The following is a 20,499-nucleotide window of genomic DNA, read 5'->3' as shown; positions in this document are numbered from 1 at the left end:
AGATTGTGACATTAGACATACCAGCATCCTCAACATTCCTGTAAATAACACTAATGTTCAATGGTTCTTATTTAAATTTAACTGATTCTTTGCATTACTAGAGTTGTTTGCACCATTACAGCTATTACTTTATTTTACTGTATATTTATTGTTTACTCTATACGCATTGTTTTGTTGCACCAACCCACCAGAACTTCCAGAAGAAATTCCTCGTATTGTGTGAACCATACCTGACAATAAGTCTGATTCTGATTTAGCTGTAGGATCCAGAAGATTGAGACTAAGATCCCGCAAACAATTGTGTTTCATTCACGAAGAATGATTTAATATTGGAAAGTGATAGGAATAGTTAAACATTCTGAAATGTACGCATATTCCTCATTTTTGTTGAAAGTTAGCAGCTTGATAAGAGGGAGCGTGATGAGGTCGTGTCTGCACAGTAAATATGCCAGTTAATTTAGTTTAATCTAAGAACAGGAAACTGGGGCAAACAGCCATCCTGACTCTGTGCAAAGACACCAAATCCACCTCCCAGAATCTCTAATGTGCATGTGATAGCTAATATTTTTAACATATATAAAAACAGAAGGGTACAAACAGCACGGTGACATTTTGTAGTGTCTTCAGAGGTGGAGTTGGTTTGTTTTTAACTGTTTCCAGGCATAATGCTAAGCTAAGCTAACCAGTTGTTGGCTCCACCTTAAGGGTCAAGAATGGAAATAAACATATTTCCCCAAATGTCAAAGTTTCCCCTTTATATGTAAGAATAGTTGGAAGAAAAGTTTTTATATTGTAGTATTTCCCGCAGCTTCAGTTTGACCACAACAGTTTTGAAGCTTCTCACTTTCTCACTGTGATGATTTACAGTAACTCTCAAGAGCATGACTTTGCATGACTTACCACCCACAGCAGGAACAGGGTGAACGTACACACATGGACGGCGATCCAGACCTACCTGTCCTGTACTTGTATGTCACGTAAGGAAAAACAAATACACGGGACTTGAGAAAACACGTCCGCTCATAAAAGGTCATGCGCCTGTCGCTTTCCGATGAAGCTGGGACGACTAACGCACACAATGAGAAGAAAAGTAATGTTAGATGCCTGGCGTAAATATTCTGCAATAAAGTGCTAAATGCAGGTAAGTCATGTCCTAAAATCATTACTGATTAAGAATTAGATGTGTGTTTTTGTCTCATGTACCATTGCTTCAGCAAAAATACATTTGAAAAAAAGAAAAACTGCTTGCCAAAAACAGAACAATAGATGGATGTGAATTAAAAGTAGATAGAAATTCATCTACTAACTTAAAGGTAGATTGTTTTACTCCAACTTCACTATGAATATGAAAAATAATGGAGGATGATGCATAAACTAGTAGATTTTTAGCATTTTGAGGTCAACAATATACAGTTTAACAGTTGTATAGTTGGTTACCAAACACTTTTCTACACACTATATAGTATATGTGAGTATGAGACAGCTATATCAGCGAGCATCACAGCAATCATATTATTTACTTTATTTATACATACACATATCACATTTGTAGTCACTAAACAATCCAAGCGGAAGTGTCCTGGTAGTAATTAGATATCAGACTGGTCAACAGCCCTGCAGTATGACTGGAAAACGGCCGTGAAGCTGACTCACAGCAACGACTAAAACAGACGTCCTTGCTTATTAGAGCGACACCAGTGATCCAGCCGGTGCTTTAATTTTAAAACTGAAACGTGCCTTATAAACCACAGAACACAGAACAGAAAATCAGACATTTAAAAGACTAAATTACACCCAAAAGAAGCATGAAAATTACCTAAAAAATACAACCAGAATGTAATGCTTGTGTATTTTTACTACCAACTGGCATCGGCCACTTTATTAGTTACACCTTGTTAGTACCGGGTTAAGCTGCCTTTGGTGTTCAGAACTGCCTTAATTCTATTCTACTGACATGGCAGCATTGCACAGTTTGCTACAGATTTGTGAGCAGCAGCACCTTCATGATGCCAAACGTCCTGCTGCGCCTCATCCCAAAGGCGATCTATTGGATTGAGATCTGGCAACTGTGGACACCATTAGAGTATCATGTTCAAGAAGCCAGTTAGAGATGATTTGGGCTTTGAGACATGACTGAAAGTCACCTTTAGAAGAGATGGACGTGGTCAGCGACGTGCCTAAATACAGTATCTGGTTGATGAGTGTTGCCCTAAAGACAAGTCAAAGTGGTTAAATAAGTGTGATAAGATCCACGTATCATAAATAGACTATGGCACTGCATCAAACATAATATATTCGTCAAGGCATCCCAAAAATGACTGTAAAAGACCTGTTGTCAAACTATCACCTCACAGGGAGAAAAATGAGCAAGTCAGCAGCTAAACATAAAGATCAATGCTCTGTTGTTCACTCACCAATAAGGAAGCTCATTAAAACGAGGTGATGATGTGCTACCTTGGTGATGTCACTCTGGCGGATGATGTGCTCTCCAGGGACGGTGTGTAGCATTGATTCATCACTACAGTGAGATTTGCATCTCCAGGTTCAGCTACGATGTTGTAACTTCATAATGACCGAGGAAGTATTAATTTTTCTTTTAGTAAAAGGTTACGATGCAGAATAAAATTCAGCTCAGTGTGAATATTTTATCATTGATCCTAAGTAGAGTGTTCAATGCTTTACTATGCATTCAGTTGTTCTTCAATTTCATGCGCAATTCTTCTAATCCGTGTGCAATATTTCAACTGTTTGCTAATTTATTACTCTAGTTTAGGCACATGTATGTCTCTTTTACACAGTACTATTTACTGACATAGTACTTTTATACTTTTTACATATAATATTTTAGTTAGAATTTGTTTAGATTTCTATGTCTTGCTGTTGTTGAACACCACAGTTTCATTCACCATGTCAAATTCCTTGTGTGTGCGAGCTCACTTGGCAATAAAAGCTTTCTGTATTCTATTCTGTATTTTGTAATGGGGACATACTGGTACTGTTAGTGCACATGTCTTTGGCTGAGACCTGCGACAGTCAAAGTAAACCAGTGTTGGGTAGCAAATAAGGATGAATTTTGGACACTTGAGCAAATACCTTGAGTTGTTTTTAACCTTCAAAGTGTTTTTCAGTTGTTCTTTCACGTTGCTGTCGCCATCATCAGTCACTTCCAGGGTACCACTGTTGTGACTGTTTCTCTTTGCTTACACGGGATTAGCCTGAAGGCAACACGTGCCGTATTGTTTCAACCTCATTCTCCCTAAATGCCCATGAATTTACACTCAACACATCAGCCGGATAACCACTTCTTTGATAAAAATGCCCCACCTCGCTCTTTCTGTTATTATGTCAATAAACATTAGACTTTTCGCCGCTGATATTCTGAATCCTCACGTTACAAAAACACTAATGATGGCTCTGATCCATCAAGCCTTAGCTTCCGCTTTGACAGGGAAAATAATGTGTTGTATCATAATAATGGCAATGATTTACATCAAAGACCCAACTTCAAAAATAATAAAACACTTTCAACATTTTATTTGATACCAATTTTTTGATCAAAGCGCATCGTCATTTATAAATACAATTATGGCAAATCTTAACCTCTTTAGTGTTCAGTGAAGGCTTTGAAACACATTCAGTTTGATAGTTGTGCTCACATCCAGTGCAATATTTAGTTCAGGTACAGGACATTAGAATAGGCTCTTAAAAAAATCTAACTCAATTCTAGTCACTCAAACAAAAAGGACACTGAAAACTGTATTACATGTAGCTTTCATCACAGTTCGTCTGTACCTTCAGCGCAACAGTTACCACATTATCTATGTATCATAAACCCATTAAGTGACTAGTAAGCTGCTGCTCCAACCTGTGAAACTCATCCTCAGGCAGAAGATACCTCTGTATTATCCCGATGACATCTTTCTCAGTCGTGAGCTCATAGTCCTTCTGGTTCTTAAATGGCAAATGTCCAGCCAGCTCGCAAAGAGCAACGTTGAAGGCAGATTCCTCTTTGGCACCAAAGCAGGATATTCTAGGCCATACTGCAACACGCACGCCTTTTCTTGCACAGTGATCTTCTTCACTCTGCGTGCGATCGCATGGCGGACATCCCCGAGTCAAGAACATGTTGTGAGCAATATTACCGCCCACCAGAGAGTCTGTGACTTGACAGATGGCACTTGCTACTTTCTCCACCTCCTCTGATTCTGTGTAAAACAAAAAGCCGCCAGGGAAGTCCGGCATGAGATAAAATCCTTTTTCAGGAACTAAAGGCTTAACTGGAGTGGATTCTATCTTTAGTTCGTGGTCCAGGTAATATCCATGGAGGTGTAAGTGATTGACAGACGCGAAAGCTCCGAGACTGTTGAACCCGACACGGAAACCAGGGTCGGAGCTCAGGAGCACAGATTCAATACCGACCTTGATAGCGAACCTTGTCAGGATCTGTGGGTAACAGCGTGAGGGATCTGGAACAAAGAGACAATGTCCAAACTCCAAAGGGCTGACATTGACCAACACTACCATCCCACAGGGTTGAGGTAACTGTCTATTGTCAGGCAAAGCTGTGTGTCCCTCTGTGTCCTTTATCATCTCAAATATGATTTCATCTGGGTTGATTTTGTTAAAATTAAACTGCCTGGCATTGAACTCCTGCTGAATGCTCAGTATCTCCTGAGGCTTCCTTCTCTCCAGTCCTCTTTGAACATTCAGCTGAGCCACAAAGCCATGTGGACCCGGCAGGATACGAGTTTGCAAATCACCCAGGTGGTAGCGGAAGAGACCCCTGTCCATCCTGTCCGTCCAGCCAGCTTGGATGGTTGAGTCAAACTTTGTTGGTGGCGATGCCGTCGCTGGACCGGTTCCATCACTCCGGCGCACATCAGTGACAAAGTCCTCGTGGTTGTACGCAAACTGGAGAGGCATGGTTGGATCTGTTCATGACCAGTGAAACAGGGAGGCATGAGATCTGACAATAGCGTTTACTGTGGGAGGTCAGTTAGGAGTCATCCTGCTGAATCATCAGAGACAGAGCCTGGTCACATGTGGAGCCTGAGAACATGAATTACTCTGCTGTCAGTGTTATTGAAAAACTAAATCACTGTTAAAGCATGTGTAGATTCTCAGTCTTCCAGATCATGGTCACTCTAAAAGCTTTAGTAAAAAGCAGCTGGACAAAAAAAAGTTGATTTTTACTGAAGCTCTTAGGATGTGTCATTATTTAGTTTATTTATTATCTAAACAGCTATTCCCCAAATAACAGGTTGACATATTCAGAATGATTCAAAAGCCTTACTCTCATATTAGACAAAGCTGCAATGATTAAATCGATTAATTGACAACTTTAAAAAAATTTTTTTTTAAATACATTAATCAGCTCGAGTAATATTCTGAAGAACTAAAGTTGACATTCTTGGACACCTGCTTCTTAAATACAAACATTTTCTAGCTTGTTTCCTCCTCTATGACTGAATATATTTTGGTTTTGGACAAAAAAAAGACATTCATGGAAGTCATTATGGGCTTTAGGAAACACTGATTGACATCCTTTATCATCTTCTGACATTTTATAGACTAAACAACAAATCAGTTTATCAACAATGAAAATAATCGTTAGTTGCAGCCCTAATTTAAGAGAAAGGAACCAATAAACATTCCCCTTTGGATAAAATATATAACTAGTTGACAGAGTTACTTTCAGAAAATCCCAGGTGTAAGATACTACTTCTACACCAACAAAGGTTTGTGACAGAAATCAACAACCTGTTCTACATTTCACACAGTTTTTACACACAGTTATGCTCGTTTCATTGAATGGTGACAGAAGCATGAGTTGATTTATTTTATAGCAGCCTCACCTGTTTTGTTCTTTTTTTGGAAACCGAGTCAAAGTCCGCGTCCTGACACCACCAGCTGACTGACCACCCTTTAAAAAGGCACAGCTAACTGTTTTTCACATCGGCACAAATAGTTTTTATCCATATTTCTCCAACGCCGGTTAGCTTAGCTAGCTAGCTGTCTTCCTTAGCAGCGTGTTCTTCTTCGTCGGTGTTTGTTTGTCTACTTCCGCTTCCGCTTGTTTTTCCAGAATGAAGCTTTTTATAAAAATGTGTATTTGCGTAATGCTGGAGTTAAAAAACATTTTATGTAACGTGTCAGCATTAGTATAATTGCATTTTTTTCATGGCTTCATTTATGCATTAATTGCAATTTTAGCAGCAGTGTTGTGTAGTGTAGTAGTAGATGGCTACAACACACTGGCAAACAGTAATGTCCCATCCTCTACATATTACTAAACACAGATCACTGCAGATTTTACATACTTACGCTAATAAAAGCATTCATAAATTGTTGGTTGACTGTTTGTTCAAGGCTGTATTTGTTCTATTAATATGTGCCCATATATATAAACCCCCACCTCCAATAAACACACACGCAAAGGTAATATTTAGAGGACATCTAAACTGTAAAGTAATATGTTAAGCCTTCTTGTGAAAGCAATAGCAGGGGCACAATGTTTAACTGCTGAGCAACTTTCCAGTTTTTCCTCGCTGACCCATGTAGGCCAAACTAATTTTGAAAGAATGAGCAGCTGTCCAATCAGGCACCATGCTTATTTTAGTCACTGCATGCTTTTGGAGATAAAGTAGGCAGTGACTGGCAGAGCTGTGTATGTCTGCCTTAGAGTTTTGGGACTCACCACACTGGATACATCTGAGCTACCCGACTGAGAACGTTGAATTTTGAGCTTTCATTTATTGCTCATACATCAGTTCAAGTAAGAGAAAAGATGGAAGCTGGCAAAAATGACGTAAGTACAATTCTGGTTGAATACTTCACTAATCTCACCTTAAAAGTTATACTAATGTAGCATGTAATTAATTTAACAGACCTTGGAATTACTTTTAGTTTGCTGATCTTTCCTTTTTGTGTCATACTAAAGTGAAATATTCGCTGAGAGCATTAAGAGTCAGGTAATAATAGACTTTCATCTGTTTAGCAGAGCAGATGGTAGTCTAGTCCACCGTGCCTCTAGTTATTTTTAACACCATCAAGAGTCTCTCTTACGAACATACACACTAACACAGCCTACAAACTTGTTGCTGACTTGTTTTTCAAACTCCTGTTATGGCTAAATAGGCTATGTATAACATATTTTAATGTGGACATAAAGCTGCCCTCTATTTCCAAATAACAAAACAACATAACGGTCTTAAAAACAGGGAAACACCACATTGCCCTAGTTAAGAGTTTGCTTGTGTTTAGTGTCACTTTCTCTGACAGTTTTGTGACATTGTCTCTCGTAGATGGGAAAGAAAACAGAAGACAAAGCTCAAAATCTAAACATAAGTATGACTCAGGATACTGATGCAGGGGTTTCCCAATCATCCCCCACAGTCACTGCCCAAGGTATGTCATGCATTTATCCCATCACTTCGTAGCCTAGATATACTATATATTGTAGTATATATTCATACTTTGTTTAAAAGTTTGAAAGTCTTTAAAATGTTTTTAAAATAAACCCAAATAACATGTATCTATGTGCTGAAAAGTATAACGGTATAAAGACCTTTGAGGTTAGATCATTTTGTTGTGCATGTATCTATAATTCAAGAATAAAAATGTATTTTGAGATAGGCATATATAGGAAGTACACTGGTTTAAGCCCCAGTTTCATATTTTTAGTTTTGTCAGAACAATATTTAAAGAAATCCTCAGACAACGTTATTTTGACGGAATTAAAATACAGAACGTCATTTTTTTTTCCTTACAGGCTAAACTTTCAGAATACACCAACAACTAAATGCATATTAAATGATTTGTTTAGATTTTAATTTGGATTCCATCAACATGATCCATGTTAACTGAAATGCATAACATATGAGTTTCTCTGCACAGTGATTCCATCTAATAATACACTTATTTAACTCTTTTCTCTCCACTCTCCAGGCCAGTCTGCTGCTGCTGCTGCTGCTGCAGAGAATCTCAACTCTCAGGTCCAACCCACCTCTGACACAGATAAGGAAAACGCTGTTAAGCCAAATCTCCAGATCACGTTTAACACATTCACTGTAAAGAATGGTGCAGATCTCAAAGTAGAGATCCCAGTGTCTGGGCATCCAGCTCCTAAGATTGAATGGAAAAAAGACGGTCAGGCAGTTAAAGAAACATCAAGGCTGGAGCTCTCAACTACAGCATCATTAACAGTCCTTCATATCCGGCATGCTGCCAGGGAGCACTCTGGTCAATACTCTGTCACAGCAAGCAACAGTGCTGGAAAATATACAGGAGAAATCACTGTGGTGGTTCTAGAAAAGCCAGATTCACCTACAGGTCCTGTGAGGATTGATGAGATCAGTTCTGACTATGTTACCATCTCTTGGGAGCCACCTGAATACACAGGAGGATGTCAGCTAGACAACTATGTGGTGGAGAAACGGGAAACTACCAGTACAGAGTGGCAGACCGTGTCAGCAACAACAGTAAGAACCACAATCAAAGTTACCAAACTGAAGACAGGAAGCGAATACCAATTCAGAGTGTTTGCAGAAAATAGGCATGGAAAAAGTGCTGCAATCACCTCCCCTATTGTGATTGCTCAGTATCCATTTAGTGCGCCCGATGCTCCTGGCAGCCCTTTTGTGTCAACAGTGACAAAGTACAGCATGGTGGTGGAATGGGAGCCTCCAGGCAAAGACGGAGGCAGTCCAATCATCGGCTATCACCTTGAACGTAAAGAGAAGAACAGCATTTTATGGACCAAGCTAAACAAGTTTGTTATAACTGACACTCGCTTCAAAACAAGTGGGCTGGCGGAAGGCATTGAGTATGAATTCAGAGCCTTTGCTGAAAACATCGCTGGACTCAGCCCATCTAGCAGGATATCTGAATGCTATGTAGCAAGAGACCCGTGTGATTCACCTGGTAAACCTGAAGCTGTTGTCATTACCAGAGAGAACATCACACTTCAGTGGGCAAAACCAAAGTATGACGGTGGAAGCACCATTACAGGGTATGTTATTGAAAAGAAGGAGCTCCCAGATGGCAGATGGATGAAGGCAAACTTCACCAACGTTATTGAAAATTTGTTCACTGTCACAGGTCTGACGGGAGGTGTAAGCTATGAGTTTAAAGTTACTGCTAAGAATGCTGCTGGTGTTTGGAGCCCACCTTCAGAAAGTGTAATCATCACTGCTCAGGATGTTATTGAAGGTCCCACCGCATCCATTGATCCGAAGTTCAAGAGTACCACTGTGGTTCAGGCTGGAGAGACATTTATTATTGATGCTGATTACTTTGGGAAGCCTCTTCCTGAAGTAATGTGGCTGAAAGACGGAAAAGAAATTGACAAAGCCACACCAAGAATGGAGATCAAAAACACCCTCACTCATACAACTCTGACTGTCAGGGACTGTACACGAGTGGACGGGGGACATTTTGTCTTGAGCCTTAGTAACATAGGTGGAACAACATCTATTCCAGTTAATGTGAAGGTCCTGGATCGACCTGGTCCACCTGATGGACCTCTGAAGGTGAAAGTTGTCTCTGCAGAGAAGTGTAATCTTCACTGGAACCCACCCTTAAATGATGGAGGTGCCAGTGTTTCTCACTACATCGTTGAAAAAAGGGAGACCAGCCGTGTCACATGGACAGGGGTGGAAGCTCATGTAGAAGCTGTCAGTTACAAAGTGACCAAACTGGTACACGGGAAAGAATACATATTCAGAATTGCTGCTGTGAATAAATTTGGCGTTGGGGAATTTCTGGAATCAGAGCCATTCATTGCACAAAATCCTTTTACAACACCTAGTGCTCCTTCTACCCCTACTGCCAGCGCTGTGACCGGGGATTCTGTGGTGCTCACATGGGAAAGGCCTGAGACAGATGGAGGCTCAGAGATTGATGGATTCATCTTGGAAAAGCGTGACAAAGAGGGTGTCAGGTGGACTAAATGCAACAAGAGAAGAGTAAATGACCTGCGTTTCAGATGCACAGGGCTCGCAGAGGGACATTACTATCAGTTTAGAGTACTTGCAGAAAATGCTGCTGGTGTTGGTGCACCCAGTGAGCCAAGCGAGTATATAAAAATCTGTGAAGCTACTTACCCGCCTGGTCCACCCACAAACCCCAAAGTGACTGACTTTTCCAGCAGTACTGTCTCTCTGACCTGGTCAAAGCCTATCTATGATGGCGGAGCAGCCATCAGTGGGTTTGTAGTTGAGATGAAAGAAGCAGCAGATGATGAATGGACTGCATGCACACCAAGCACAGGTGTAGAGGACACAAACTACACTGTGCAAAGACTGAAAGAAAATGCAAAGTACAATTTTCGTATTCGTGCAATGAATGCTGCTGGAGTTGGAGAGCATGTGGATCTGCCTGGGCCTGTGGTTCCAGCTGAAAAATTAGAGGCACCAGAGATTGAACTGGACACTGCCTTGAGGAAGATTGTGAATGTTCGCACGTGTTCCACATTACGTCTGTTTGTTACAATCAGAGGAAGACCAGAACCTGAGGTTAAATGGTCAATGGAAGGCGGCACTCTCAGTGAGCGTGCTCAAATTGAGGTGGCAAGCTCCTACACTGTGCTGCTGATTGAGAACGTAAATAGAAATAACACTGGAAAGTATGTGTTGACAGCGGAAAACTGCAGTGGCGTTAAATCAGCCTTTATCAACGTCAGAATATTAGACTCTCCTAGTGCGCCTACAAACTTAGAGGTAAAGGATGTAAAGAGAGATTCTGTGTCCATCTCGTGGGAGCCACCCATCATTGATGGAGGAGCAAAGATTTCGCACTACATTGTAGAAAAGCGAGAGGAGGCCAGGAAGGCATTCACAAGCGTCTGTAGCAACTGTGTGAGGAATTCATATAAGATTGACAACCTGCAGGAAGGATGCTTCTATTATTTCCGTGTCCTGGCAGTGAACGAGTTTGGCACTGGACTGCCAGCAGAGACCGCTGACGCTGTTAAAGTGTCTGAGGTGCCTCTGCCTCCTGGCAAAGTCACACTCAGTGATGTCACTTCCAATAGCGCAAGACTGTCTTGGGAGAAGCCTGATCATGATGGAGGAAGCAAAATTACATGTTACATTGTAGAAATGCAAGCTAAGGGGGAGGACACATGGACAAAATGTTCAGAGAGCAAAGCATTAGAAGTGACCATCAACGGGCTGACCAAAGGAAAGGAGTATTTCTTTAGAGTGAGTGCTATGAATGAAAAAGGACAGAGTGAACCAAAGTCCCTGCTGGTACCTGTTACAGTAAAAGATACGAGTGCTGGGCCTGTTATTAATTTGCTGTCCAACTCATTTAGTGTGAAGGCGGGAAATGATTTAAAGATTGATGTTCCATACAAGGGTGCACCACCCCCAACAGTAGCCTGGAAGAGGGAGGGAAACCTGCTGAAAGAGACAAGCAGGGTGAATGTGCACACATCTGACACAGCATCTCAGATCATTATCAAAGATGCAACTAAGTTGGACGTTGGCGTGTATGAAGTGACCCTGACCAACTCTGTTGGAACCACATCTGCTGAAATCCTTGTGAATGTTTTTGAAAGACCTGGACCACCAAGTGACCTCAGTGTGGATGAAGTGAGTGTTGATTTTGTGTCTCTGTCATGGCAGCCCCCGCATTACACTGGTGGATGTCAAATCAGTAATTATGTTGTTGAGAAAAGAGACACAGGCAGCACAATATGGCAGACTGTGTCAGCCACAGTGGCAAGAACATCAATCAAAATTTCCCGTCTGACACAAGGCACTGAATACCAGTTTCGTATTGCTGCAGAGAATCGCTATGGAAAGAGTCACTTTATTGAGTCAGACCCTGTTGTTGCCCAGTATCCCTTCAAGCCACCTGGTTCACCAACTAACCTCCATGTTGTGCAGGCCTCAAAGTCTGTAATGGTCATTGCATGGAGCAAACCAGACAGTGATGGTGGCAGCCCCATTACTGGTTACCATATTGAATGCAAAGATCAAAGCAGTATTCTGTGGACAAAGTTAAACAGAGGCCCAGTGACTGAGAACCAGTACAAGGTAACAAGTGTTGAAGAGGGTCTGATATATGAGTTTCGGGTCTGTGCTGAAAATATAGCAGGTGTTGGACCGTGCAGTAAGGCCTCTGAGCCTGTAGCTGCAAGAGACCAGTGTGATCCCCCGTCCAACCTCGCAGTCACTAATATAACAAACACTTCAGTTTCACTCTCATGGGACAAACCAGAATATGACGGTGGGGCTAAAATAACGGGGTACATTGTTGAGCGCAAAGAATTGCCAGATACTCACTGGCTTAAGTGCAACTTCACAAACTTACTGGACACCTTTTTGGAAGTGACTGGACTGACGGAGGGTGAACAGTATGATTTTCGTGTTATTGCAAAGAACGCCGTTGAGCTCTTCAGTGCACCTTCTGAAACCACCGGACCTGTAACAGTACAGCATGACGTGGAGCCACCTAAAATTACCATGGAGGACAAATACAGACAAACAGTGGTTGTCAAAGCCGGAGAGCTCCTAAGAATAGATGGAAACATCTCTGGCCGCCCGAACCCAACAGTGTTCTGGTTGAAGAATGGCAGAAATATTGGCACCAAGGGAAGGGTTGAGATAACTGCAACTAAGATGCATACCTCTCTTCTAATCAGAGAGAGCGTGAGGAAAGACTCTGGACAGTACACACTGACTCTGCAGAACACAGGTGGCACCACATCTAAGACTGTAACCTGCAAAGTGCTGGACAGACCAGGCCCACCTGCTGGACCTCTGGAAGTGTCTGGACTGTCAGCAGAAAAATGCACCCTGTCATGGGGACCCCCTCATGAGACTGGCGGTGCCGAGGTCATGTACTACATTGTCGAGAAGTGTGAAACCAGCCGTGTTGCTTGGACCCTCGTGTATGGTGACATGATGGCAACTACTTGCAAAATAACCAAGCTGCTCAAAGGAAATGAATACCTGTTTAGGGTGAGGGCAGTGAACAAATACGGGGAGGGTGAGACTTTGGAAAGTGATCCAGTCAGGGCCACAGATCCCTTCACTATCCCATCTGCTCCAATGGATGTTGAGGTCACAAGTGCAACCAATGAAGCTATGACAATCTGCTGGAAGAGGCCTGTTACTGATGGTGGGAGCCGAATCAGCGGTTACATTATAGAGAAAAGGGATAAGCAGGGCGTCCGCTGGGTCAGGGTCAATAAGAAACCAGTCTACGACCTGCGAGCCAAAGCCTCTGGGCTGCATGAAGGATGTGAGTATGAATTCAGAGTGTTTGCTGAGAATGCCGCTGGGCTAAGTGAACCCAGTCTTCCATGCCCACTCACCCTGGCAGAGGATCCAAAGTTTCTACCTTCCCCTCCAGCAAAGCCCTCCATAGTTGATTCAACCAGGTCCTCCATTACTCTGTCATGGAACAAGCCGCTGTTCGATGGTGGAGCAGCAGTCACAGGATACAAAGTTGAATTCAGAAAATCAACGGAAGAAGACTGGAGTGTTGGTGTTAATAACACGGATAAGACGGAGTTTACAGTAACTGGACTGACAGCGGAGACAGAATATGTTTTTGTTGTCAGATCCATAAATAAGATTGGCACCAGTGAGCCCAGTCCTGAGACAGATCCTGAAGTAGCCATAGAGAGAGAGGAGGAGCCCAGGTTTGACATTAATCCTGAGATGAGGAAGACGCTGCTTGTTAAAGATGGCAGCTCCTTCACTTTAACTGTGCCTTTCACAGGCAAACCTCTCCCCAGTGTGTCATGGGAGAAGGCAGACGTGGATCTGAGAGTCAGAGGATTGATCAACACCACCAGCTCTGTCACCTCTATCACAGTGGAACGAGCAACCCGTGATGATTCTGGCAAATACACAGTGAAACTGCAAAATGTGGCTGGATCTGCCTCTTTGACCCTGAATGTGAGGGTTTTGGATTCACCAGGTCCACCAACTCACATAATAGTTAAAGACGTGACCAAGAACTCTGCCACTGTTACCTGGGACATCCCAGAGAACGAGGGAGGAGCCCCAGTGAAGAACTACCTTGTAGACATACGGGACATTAGCAGAGTGGGTTGGACAAGACTCACGGACAAATGTCGGCGATTGTCCTACAAGGTGTCTGACCTGGAGGAAGGAGGAATCTATTTCTTCAGAATCACCGCTGAAAACGAGTACGGCATTGGGGTTCCAGCTGAGACTAAAGAAGGAACGAAAATGATAGGTACGATGTCATAAAAAATGCATGAGTTACTGTATTTGGTATGAAAAAATACCTTTTCATGGGCACCTTATTCTTTATTGTACAAACTATTTTACCAGTACTTCTGTTTTTCTTTCTTTCTTTCTTTCTTTCTTTCTTTCTTTCTTTCTTTCTTTCTTTCTTTCTTTCTTTCTTTCTTTTTATTCCAGATACGACAGATTGGGAAACAAACGCAGGAGCTTAGCTTGTCTCCTTCCCAAAGAGAGTCATCTCCAGATCATCGATCATCTCCAAAATCTACATGGATTTCTGATCTACAATACATTGGGTTTTGTTTTAGGTAGATAGTTATAAATATTTGTGCTTTTAGGTCACTGAAAAAATATTTTATCAGTAAGTCAATGCACTATTATTTAATACATTACCAATAGCTGCTGTTTTGCAGGGATATTATCATGTTGTTTTTATTTTTTACTTTTAAAATGTTTATTAACTAGTGAACATAATGAATGGCAGATGTTATATATAGAAGACAAATACATTGATGTTGCTGTTTGCAGTAAAAGTACAATAAAATGAAGATGATATGAAAAGTTTTATCTTGGATAATTGTGCTTTTAACAGTGGACGGTATGCTGAGAGTCTAAAAATAATACTGTCAAAGTGTAGTACTGGACCCAGAAGCAAATACCTCGGCAGGAGTTGGGTGGAAAGGTGTATTGGGGAATGGTGGAATAGGTGAGGGAGGCTGGCTGACAGAAGATAGAGTCTTTGTCGAGGTGGTAGAGGTGAAGTGGGCTTGAGCAGGGAGGGTCTTGCAAGTTGTGATGTTTTTTCCAGAGATGTAGCACGGGGGAAACAGTGAGCATAAAATAACCTGCATAAAAAGACAGTGTTCAATGCAAACAAAACTTCACCACAGATATATAGGAGAATTGACAAATCTACTATCTGACAGGGATAATTGACAAACCAGCAAAGAGTGACTGGTGAACTGGTGTTACATACTGGAAGGGGTGATTACAGCGATGGAACATTTACTTGTTTACTGCAAAATTTGAGGACAACAGTTAAATACTTCCTTTAGGGTTTTATTTTATTTATTTATTTTTGCCTACAGCAAGCCTGTAAAGTGATTATTATATCATTAGAGAAGAGATAGCACAATTGTTAGACCAGGAAGTTCTGAAATGTATGCGATGACGATACTCCTTATACTTCAATATATTTTCTGTACAAGTTTTGCATTTAAATTCTTGAATTCAGTGTCTTTAGTTAGTCCATCCTGAATGGAAAACTCTTTATAACACCCTCAAGTAAACAGCAAAAGAAAAGAAAAAGTTTGCATTTGTAAATTCTTATAAAAACGCTCAGACTTATTGTGTATCATTAAAATATGACTTAAAACATTAAAAAAAACATTTCTTTTGATTTCCTCATACCAATAAAATGATTTAAATGCTATTAAAATATTCACAAGGCTGAGAAAAGCCCTGAAATGAAAACTGATGGGTGTCCAGGAGTCAGAGGCGAATTGTGTGTGTGTGTGTGTGTGTGTGTGTGTGTGTGTTACATAATTATGTTATCAATAATGTAGTAATGAAATGAATGAAAAATACTTTATTTATCCCAGAAGGGAAATTCAATTATAGTAATAGTAAAATAAAAGGTACAATATTGCCTTCTGAAATGAAGTGGAATAGAAATAAAAAATGTCATATAAGTATCTCAAATTTGTACTTAAGTACAATACTTGTGTAAATGTAGTAAATTACATCCCATCACTTCATATTAACTGTTTTGTAATACAGAAAATACCCCGAAAATAGCTTTTAAAAGTAGTTCTACGAGCGAACTAGAAACACGAACGGAACTAATGAGTCAGTTGTTTTAAACTAGTGACCTGTGTCCAAATAAAGGAGCTTTTGAATGTAACAGGACAAAGTTTAGCACAACTTATCTGTCACCTGTTGGCTCTTCGTGGCGCTGTTTCTTATGGCGTCACCATAGAAACCGTTACGTAGCTCCACTGAGGAGGAACGCGCTTGGCAGAAACCGGAAGCGAGCAATGCAACACCTTCTAGCTGCTCAGTAGTTCGGTGGCTAACTGTTTACAACAACAAAAAACACACTTTGGAGTCCGAATTTTCGGAATGGGAACTACGGCGAGTCAACTTGGGAAGGATGTGCTGTCAGAATACCAAGTAAGTGGCCAAAATAAACTCTCCAAAAAACATTAGTTTTATTGTTTCCGACGTCAACCGAAGTTGAGAGCTGTAGTTTTGACGCCCCGTAATAACCGAGGATAACGCAATGGTGTGTTCGTCTAACGTTTTAAGTGGAAATAAAACTATGAGAGACTTTTCGTCCGGGGAAAAAACAGTACGATTAAGTATTTTAGTCGTTTTTTTGTGTGTGTCAGTAGTAGCTTTACTGAAAACGAGTTGTCCTCACGCGTTTTAACAAAATAAAAGCTAATGTTGTTGCTAATGTTAAATACTCTTCCTCATATAATCACTCCAGTGTGGAACAAAGCGCTGTTTGAAGTTTTTCAGTGATTGTTTTCGTTCTAACAATACGTATACTTACTTTCAGGAGCTGACCTTCCTGACCAAACAAGAAATTCTTCTGTAAGTGATCAAACTCACTCCACAAAGCGAGTTACCAACTGAATGAACGCATCTAAACCCACCACTGATTATCTCCTATTTGACTTGTTGCTTCTGTTTTTAGTGCACACAAGAGATTCTCTGAACTGCTCAGTAAAGAGGAGAGAGACCGTCCAGACACCAGAGTACCGATGGAGAAGATTCTTACTCTGCCTGAGCTCAAGGTGAATATTTATTTTATAGTAAAACAGAATAAATTGTTGTTGCGAGGTTTTCTTCATGGTTAGTGTTGGTTGTTCTCTGTATAAAGGATTATCCTGGGATTTCTGTTCTGGAGGAAGTGCTACACTTACTGATAAAGTGTACTGACCTTTGTACTTGTTCCACAGTCCAACCCTTTCAGGCAAAGAATCTGCCAGGTGTTCTCGACATCTGACCGGAAAGATGGAAGCCTCACATTCGAAGACTTCCTGGATCTTCTAAGTGCCTTCAGTGACTCCGCTACTCTGGAAATCAAATCCCACTATGCATTCCGTATATTTGGTAAATAAGTTGATAAAACATGAGTTGGTAAATTGTTCACGTGAGAACATCAATCTGTGTAACCACTACTTTGATATTTTCAGACTTTGATGACGATGGAACCCTCGACACTGGCGATCTGGAGAAGCTGGTTAACTGCTTGACCGGTGAAACGGATGAGACAAGACTAACCACTGATGAAATGAGACAGCTGATCAACAATGTGAGTTCGCTGAGACTTCCTCTCTTAGAACTTATAGTGAAGCACAGTGGTATACTAATGTTTTCTTTGCGTGTTGTTTAGATTCTGGAAGAGTCAGACATCGACAAGGACGGAACCGTGAACCTCTCAGAGTTTCAGCATGTTATTTCAAGATCGCCAGATTTTGTCAGGTAACTAGAAATTCAATTGCTCTGATCACTGATGTGTACGATTACTTGGGACAGTTTTGGGTGCCCTAACAGTTTCTATTATTATTTCATTTCTCCACAGTTCTTTCAAGATTGTGCTGTGAAGACCTCTAATGGACTGTGGAAATGCATCAGCCTTTAATTCTCATACTGTGGTGTTTAATTTTAAGTAAGAATTTTAAATACCTGCCTTAAATTATACTTGCCTGTGGATTTTACTGCCTTAAATGTTTTATGTAGCATTTGTGAGAAATAAACCCCCTTTTTTAACATCTGTAAGAAAAATAAAAACTTTACAAAAAAAGCATTCACTTACCAAAGTTATTTTTATGCAGACATACAAACGAACAAACAAAAACATATAAATATATTTAAACCAAAGTGTCCATGTACTTGATGGGATAATTTACACTTCCTGGTATGCCGTCCAAAGTATACAGTGCGTGTTTATCGGGGCGATTCTGTTGGATTTTTCAGGGAAGCTACTTCCTCCTTGACTACAGCAGCGAAGGTGTTCCAGGCCCCACAAACGACATCAACCACACGCATCCGCTCCAACCTGAAAAACTCCACACGCTGCGGCTCATCTGAACTGATCAATGTTTGATGTCCGAGTTGGCCGTATTCACCTAAAACAGGAAACACAAGCAAACACGAGCAGAAATGTTGCTACGTTTCGGTTTGATTTTATTGACATTGGGAGTGTTTTATTTGGAGTAAAATCAAACTTACCCCATCCCCAAGTGTAGAGGTCACCTGTGGCTGAAGTTAGAACATTTAGGTTAAACACTACAATAACACTGATACGCCAAAAAAATGTGCATCATTGTCACTGTCAGAAGAGATTTCTTACTTGTTATTGCAGCTGTGTGCCGGGAGCCGCAGCTGACTGTCCTGATTTCACATGATGGAGTGACATCCATCAGAGCTGGGAAAGCCTGGATTGATATGAATACCTCTTCATGTTTCTCTCCCTCCTGTGGCTCTTTACTGGGAGATGTGTTGACACCTTGGTGCAATTCTCCTGTTTAATACAGTCAATGTATGCCAAAATTTTATTACTTAAAACATTATTTTTTAAGTGTTTTCAGTAAGTGCCATACCAGACGACAAACAGAACATTACATTATAATTACGGGGGTGGTTCATTATTGTGAAGCCTTGACAATGGTGAACAGATTCTTCTGTTGTTCAGAGGTAAACACTAGGCGAGCGTCATTCATAGATACTAATTCTTTGACAATGTTTACATTGAAACATAAGATCATGCAAGTATAATACATTCCACACAGGAAACTGAGCCTGGATGCTTCCCTGTGGTTAGATACACTGCAGCAAGTCACACAAAAATGCTTGGGTTCATAAAATGCCTTTTTGTCGTGCTTTTCAAATACTGCTCAACTGATTATGACAGGGCAAACCTGTTAGTTGGCTACTTTTCTCTTGTGATGCTTTCCTCAGAGCTCGTGAGGGAAGTCCAAGCTGGCCACTCTCATTCCAGCCCCACACGTAAAGGTCACCCCCGTCTGCAAAGAAAGGGTAATTTAAATCATTTTTTATTGCTGATCTAACCCTTGGCACTGCCCACATCTTCATTTGGCACTGACCACTAATGCAGACAGAGTGCCAGCCTCCTGAAGCCACAGAGCTCATCGGCATCCCCCAGAGTGCCTCCACCGCCCTGGGCTCCTCCTCAGAGGTGAGGCCTCCATGCCCCAGCTGACCATGGCTGTCAAATAAACACATGCACACAGAAAAAGATCAACACAAGCTTAGTGCTCTGATTGGTGTTAAAGACAGATGTGTGTGCTTTAGCTCTACCTGCCCTGTCCCCAGGTGTACACAGCTCCAGTGGCAGTGAGAAGGATGGCATGTTCACCACCCAGTGCCATGCTCCTGGCTTTCAGGTGTGGCGACAAGGGGCAGTAGAAGGGAGGTTTTGAGGTTACATAACCCCCAGGCACCAATGGGAAATTCACAGCTGTAACAGAAAGTGTACAGTTAAGCTTCTGTCATTGCATTCAGCTAATTTCTGATGCCTGACAACTGCTAAAGACATTACCAGAGCCCTCTGACTGAGGTTTTATCTCCATGCTCCATGATGGAGTCTTCTCTTTCTTCTGCAGATCCCAGAATTCAATCCTGTCTGGGAACGCGAGGGTCAAGTGTGACTCACTGATGAATGCATCTTTACAGCCACGGCTCTCTAGTGTAGAAGTGTCACAGGACTCACTGGAGTTGGATGTCCCGAAACCTGCCAGGGACACACAGCTGTCTTCTGACAGGGCAAAATAAAACATGAGTCAGGTGGGTTTCATTTGAACACTAGGGGAGGACACATTATGCAGGGGGTGTTGGGGTGCTTCCCCAGGATTTTCTAAGTGTCAAACACTTAATTTCTTATAATCTGGTAAATTTTTGCACACTCATTTATGGCAGAAATACCTTAATTTAGTTTGAGGAAAACATAAAATTTTGGCACCAATTCAAAATACAACATAATGTGAAACAGAAACTCTGTCCTGTAGATCAACTTTTCTTATGTCATAGCTCCCTGCTGAGTCAAAACACATATAGGCAAGAATTATACTTTGTAGGGGTCGACTGATTTTTGGCCAGGGCAATTACTGGATCAGATTTTCACTATTGTTATTTTTTTGAACACATTTCTGACTCTCTGTCTCCTGTCAGCACTCTGTGGTCTTGAGCCATCTCCCACACAGCACTATGTGATTGGTTACATGTCATGAGTGACAACCAA

General features: G+C 41.3%; 4 protein-coding genes across 4 annotated transcripts in view; 2 read left to right on the top strand and 2 right to left on the bottom strand.

The window, feature by feature from the left end:
• Positions 1 to 3,513: 3,513 nt before the first annotated feature.
• gdpgp1 (GDP-D-glucose phosphorylase 1) lies at positions 3,514 to 6,018 on the bottom strand. Its single transcript, XM_008275873.1, has 2 exons — positions 5,856 to 6,018; positions 3,514 to 4,931 (listed from the first exon to the last, which is right to left on the bottom strand). Exon 2 carries the CDS (start codon positions 4,921 to 4,923, stop codon positions 3,826 to 3,828), a length of 1,098 nt encoding a protein of 365 aa, XP_008274095.1. The 5' UTR covers positions 4,924 to 4,931; positions 5,856 to 6,018; the 3' UTR covers positions 3,514 to 3,825.
• A 634-nt stretch (positions 6,019 to 6,652) lies between these two features.
• Positions 6,653 to 14,793, top strand: LOC103353092 (titin-like). The gene is made up of 4 exons (XM_008275871.1): positions 6,653 to 6,808; positions 7,305 to 7,407; positions 7,948 to 14,217; positions 14,406 to 14,793. The coding sequence occupies exons 1-4, from the start codon at positions 6,788 to 6,790 to the stop codon at positions 14,438 to 14,440; spliced, it is 6,429 nt and encodes a 2,142-aa protein (XP_008274093.1). The 5' UTR covers positions 6,653 to 6,787; the 3' UTR covers positions 14,441 to 14,793.
• A 1,444-nt stretch (positions 14,794 to 16,237) lies between these two features.
• cib1 (calcium and integrin binding 1 (calmyrin)) lies at positions 16,238 to 18,042 on the top strand. The gene is made up of 7 exons (XM_008275870.1): positions 16,238 to 16,400; positions 16,792 to 16,826; positions 16,930 to 17,029; positions 17,195 to 17,348; positions 17,432 to 17,550; positions 17,632 to 17,720; positions 17,821 to 18,042. Exons 1-7 carry the CDS (start codon positions 16,350 to 16,352, stop codon positions 17,840 to 17,842), a joined length of 570 nt encoding a protein of 189 aa, XP_008274092.1. The 5' UTR covers positions 16,238 to 16,349; the 3' UTR covers positions 17,843 to 18,042.
• Positions 18,043 to 18,045: 3 nt separating this feature from the next.
• The window catches only part of rccd1 (RCC1 domain containing 1), a 3,587-nt gene continuing 1,133 nt past the window's right edge, over positions 18,046 to 20,499 (bottom strand). The window contains exons 2-8 of the mRNA XM_008275869.1: positions 19,801 to 20,016; positions 19,560 to 19,719; positions 19,346 to 19,467; positions 19,160 to 19,264; positions 18,592 to 18,762; positions 18,471 to 18,500; positions 18,046 to 18,367 (exon numbers count right to left, since the gene is read on the bottom strand). Coding sequence (XP_008274091.1) covers positions 18,186 to 18,367; positions 18,471 to 18,500; positions 18,592 to 18,762; positions 19,160 to 19,264; positions 19,346 to 19,467; positions 19,560 to 19,719; positions 19,801 to 20,016 — 986 coding nt within the window. The 3' untranslated portion in view covers positions 18,046 to 18,185. The remainder of the gene's footprint in view (positions 18,368 to 18,470; positions 18,501 to 18,591; positions 18,763 to 19,159; positions 19,265 to 19,345; positions 19,468 to 19,559; positions 19,720 to 19,800; positions 20,017 to 20,499) is intronic.

This window comes from Stegastes partitus, unplaced genomic scaffold, assembly GCF_000690725.1.
Source record: "Stegastes partitus isolate 25-593 unplaced genomic scaffold, Stegastes_partitus-1.0.2 Scaffold60, whole genome shotgun sequence".
Taxonomy (NCBI): Eukaryota; Metazoa; Chordata; class Actinopteri; family Pomacentridae; genus Stegastes; species Stegastes partitus.
This window is presented reverse-complemented; position numbering and strand designations above follow the sequence as displayed.